This window comes from Meleagris gallopavo, unplaced genomic scaffold, assembly GCF_000146605.3.
Source record: "Meleagris gallopavo isolate NT-WF06-2002-E0010 breed Aviagen turkey brand Nicholas breeding stock unplaced genomic scaffold, Turkey_5.1 ChrUn_random_deg7180001346129, whole genome shotgun sequence".
Lineage (NCBI taxonomy): Eukaryota > Metazoa > Chordata > Aves > Galliformes > Phasianidae > Meleagris > Meleagris gallopavo.
Window position 1 is genome coordinate 1 of NW_011275367.1, and position 482 is coordinate 482.

At 57.9% G+C, this 482-nt stretch overlaps 1 protein-coding gene across 1 annotated transcript; it reads left to right on the forward strand.

Moving 5' to 3' along the window:
- Window positions 1–8: 8 nt before the first annotated feature.
- Window positions 9–421, forward strand: LOC104917318 (adenylate cyclase type 3-like; the record flags this gene model as incomplete). The annotated part of the gene is made up of 2 exons (XM_010728502.1): window positions 9–167; window positions 246–421. Coding segments are annotated over exons 1-2 (310 nt in total), but the record flags the coding sequence as incomplete, so codon positions are not given.
- Window positions 422–482: the final 61 nt, after the last annotated feature.

A 482-nucleotide genomic window follows, 5' to 3' on the forward strand; every position in this document is an offset into this window, starting at 1 on the left:
TACATCGCCGTGCTGGCCCTGGTGGCCACCATCATGCTGGTGCAGGTCAGCCACATGGTCAAGCTGACTCTCATGGTGCTGATCACTGGGGCAGCCGGCACTGTCAACATCTACGCCTGGGAGCACATCTTCGACCAGTACGACCGCCGCCGCAGCCAGCAGAGCATGTAAGGGGTGGTAGGCGCATGGTGAGGGGGCACGGCCAAGCTCACCACCCACCTACACCTTGCCACATCCCCCAGCAGGTCCTCACTCGTCCCTTCCAAGTATTCCATGACAGCCATGATCTTCATCGTGATGCTCAGCTTTTACTACTTCTCTCGCCACGTGAGTGACTCAACCCCCTTAGGAGGCCCCTTTCTTCCTTCCCCTCTGTGTTGTTACTACAGCCCCGAGCCTGATTTCTGCATGCTCCAAGGAAGCACGTGTCCCACTGTGACCACTTCCAGCTCTTCTCCATGGAAGCCTAGGACTACGTTGGT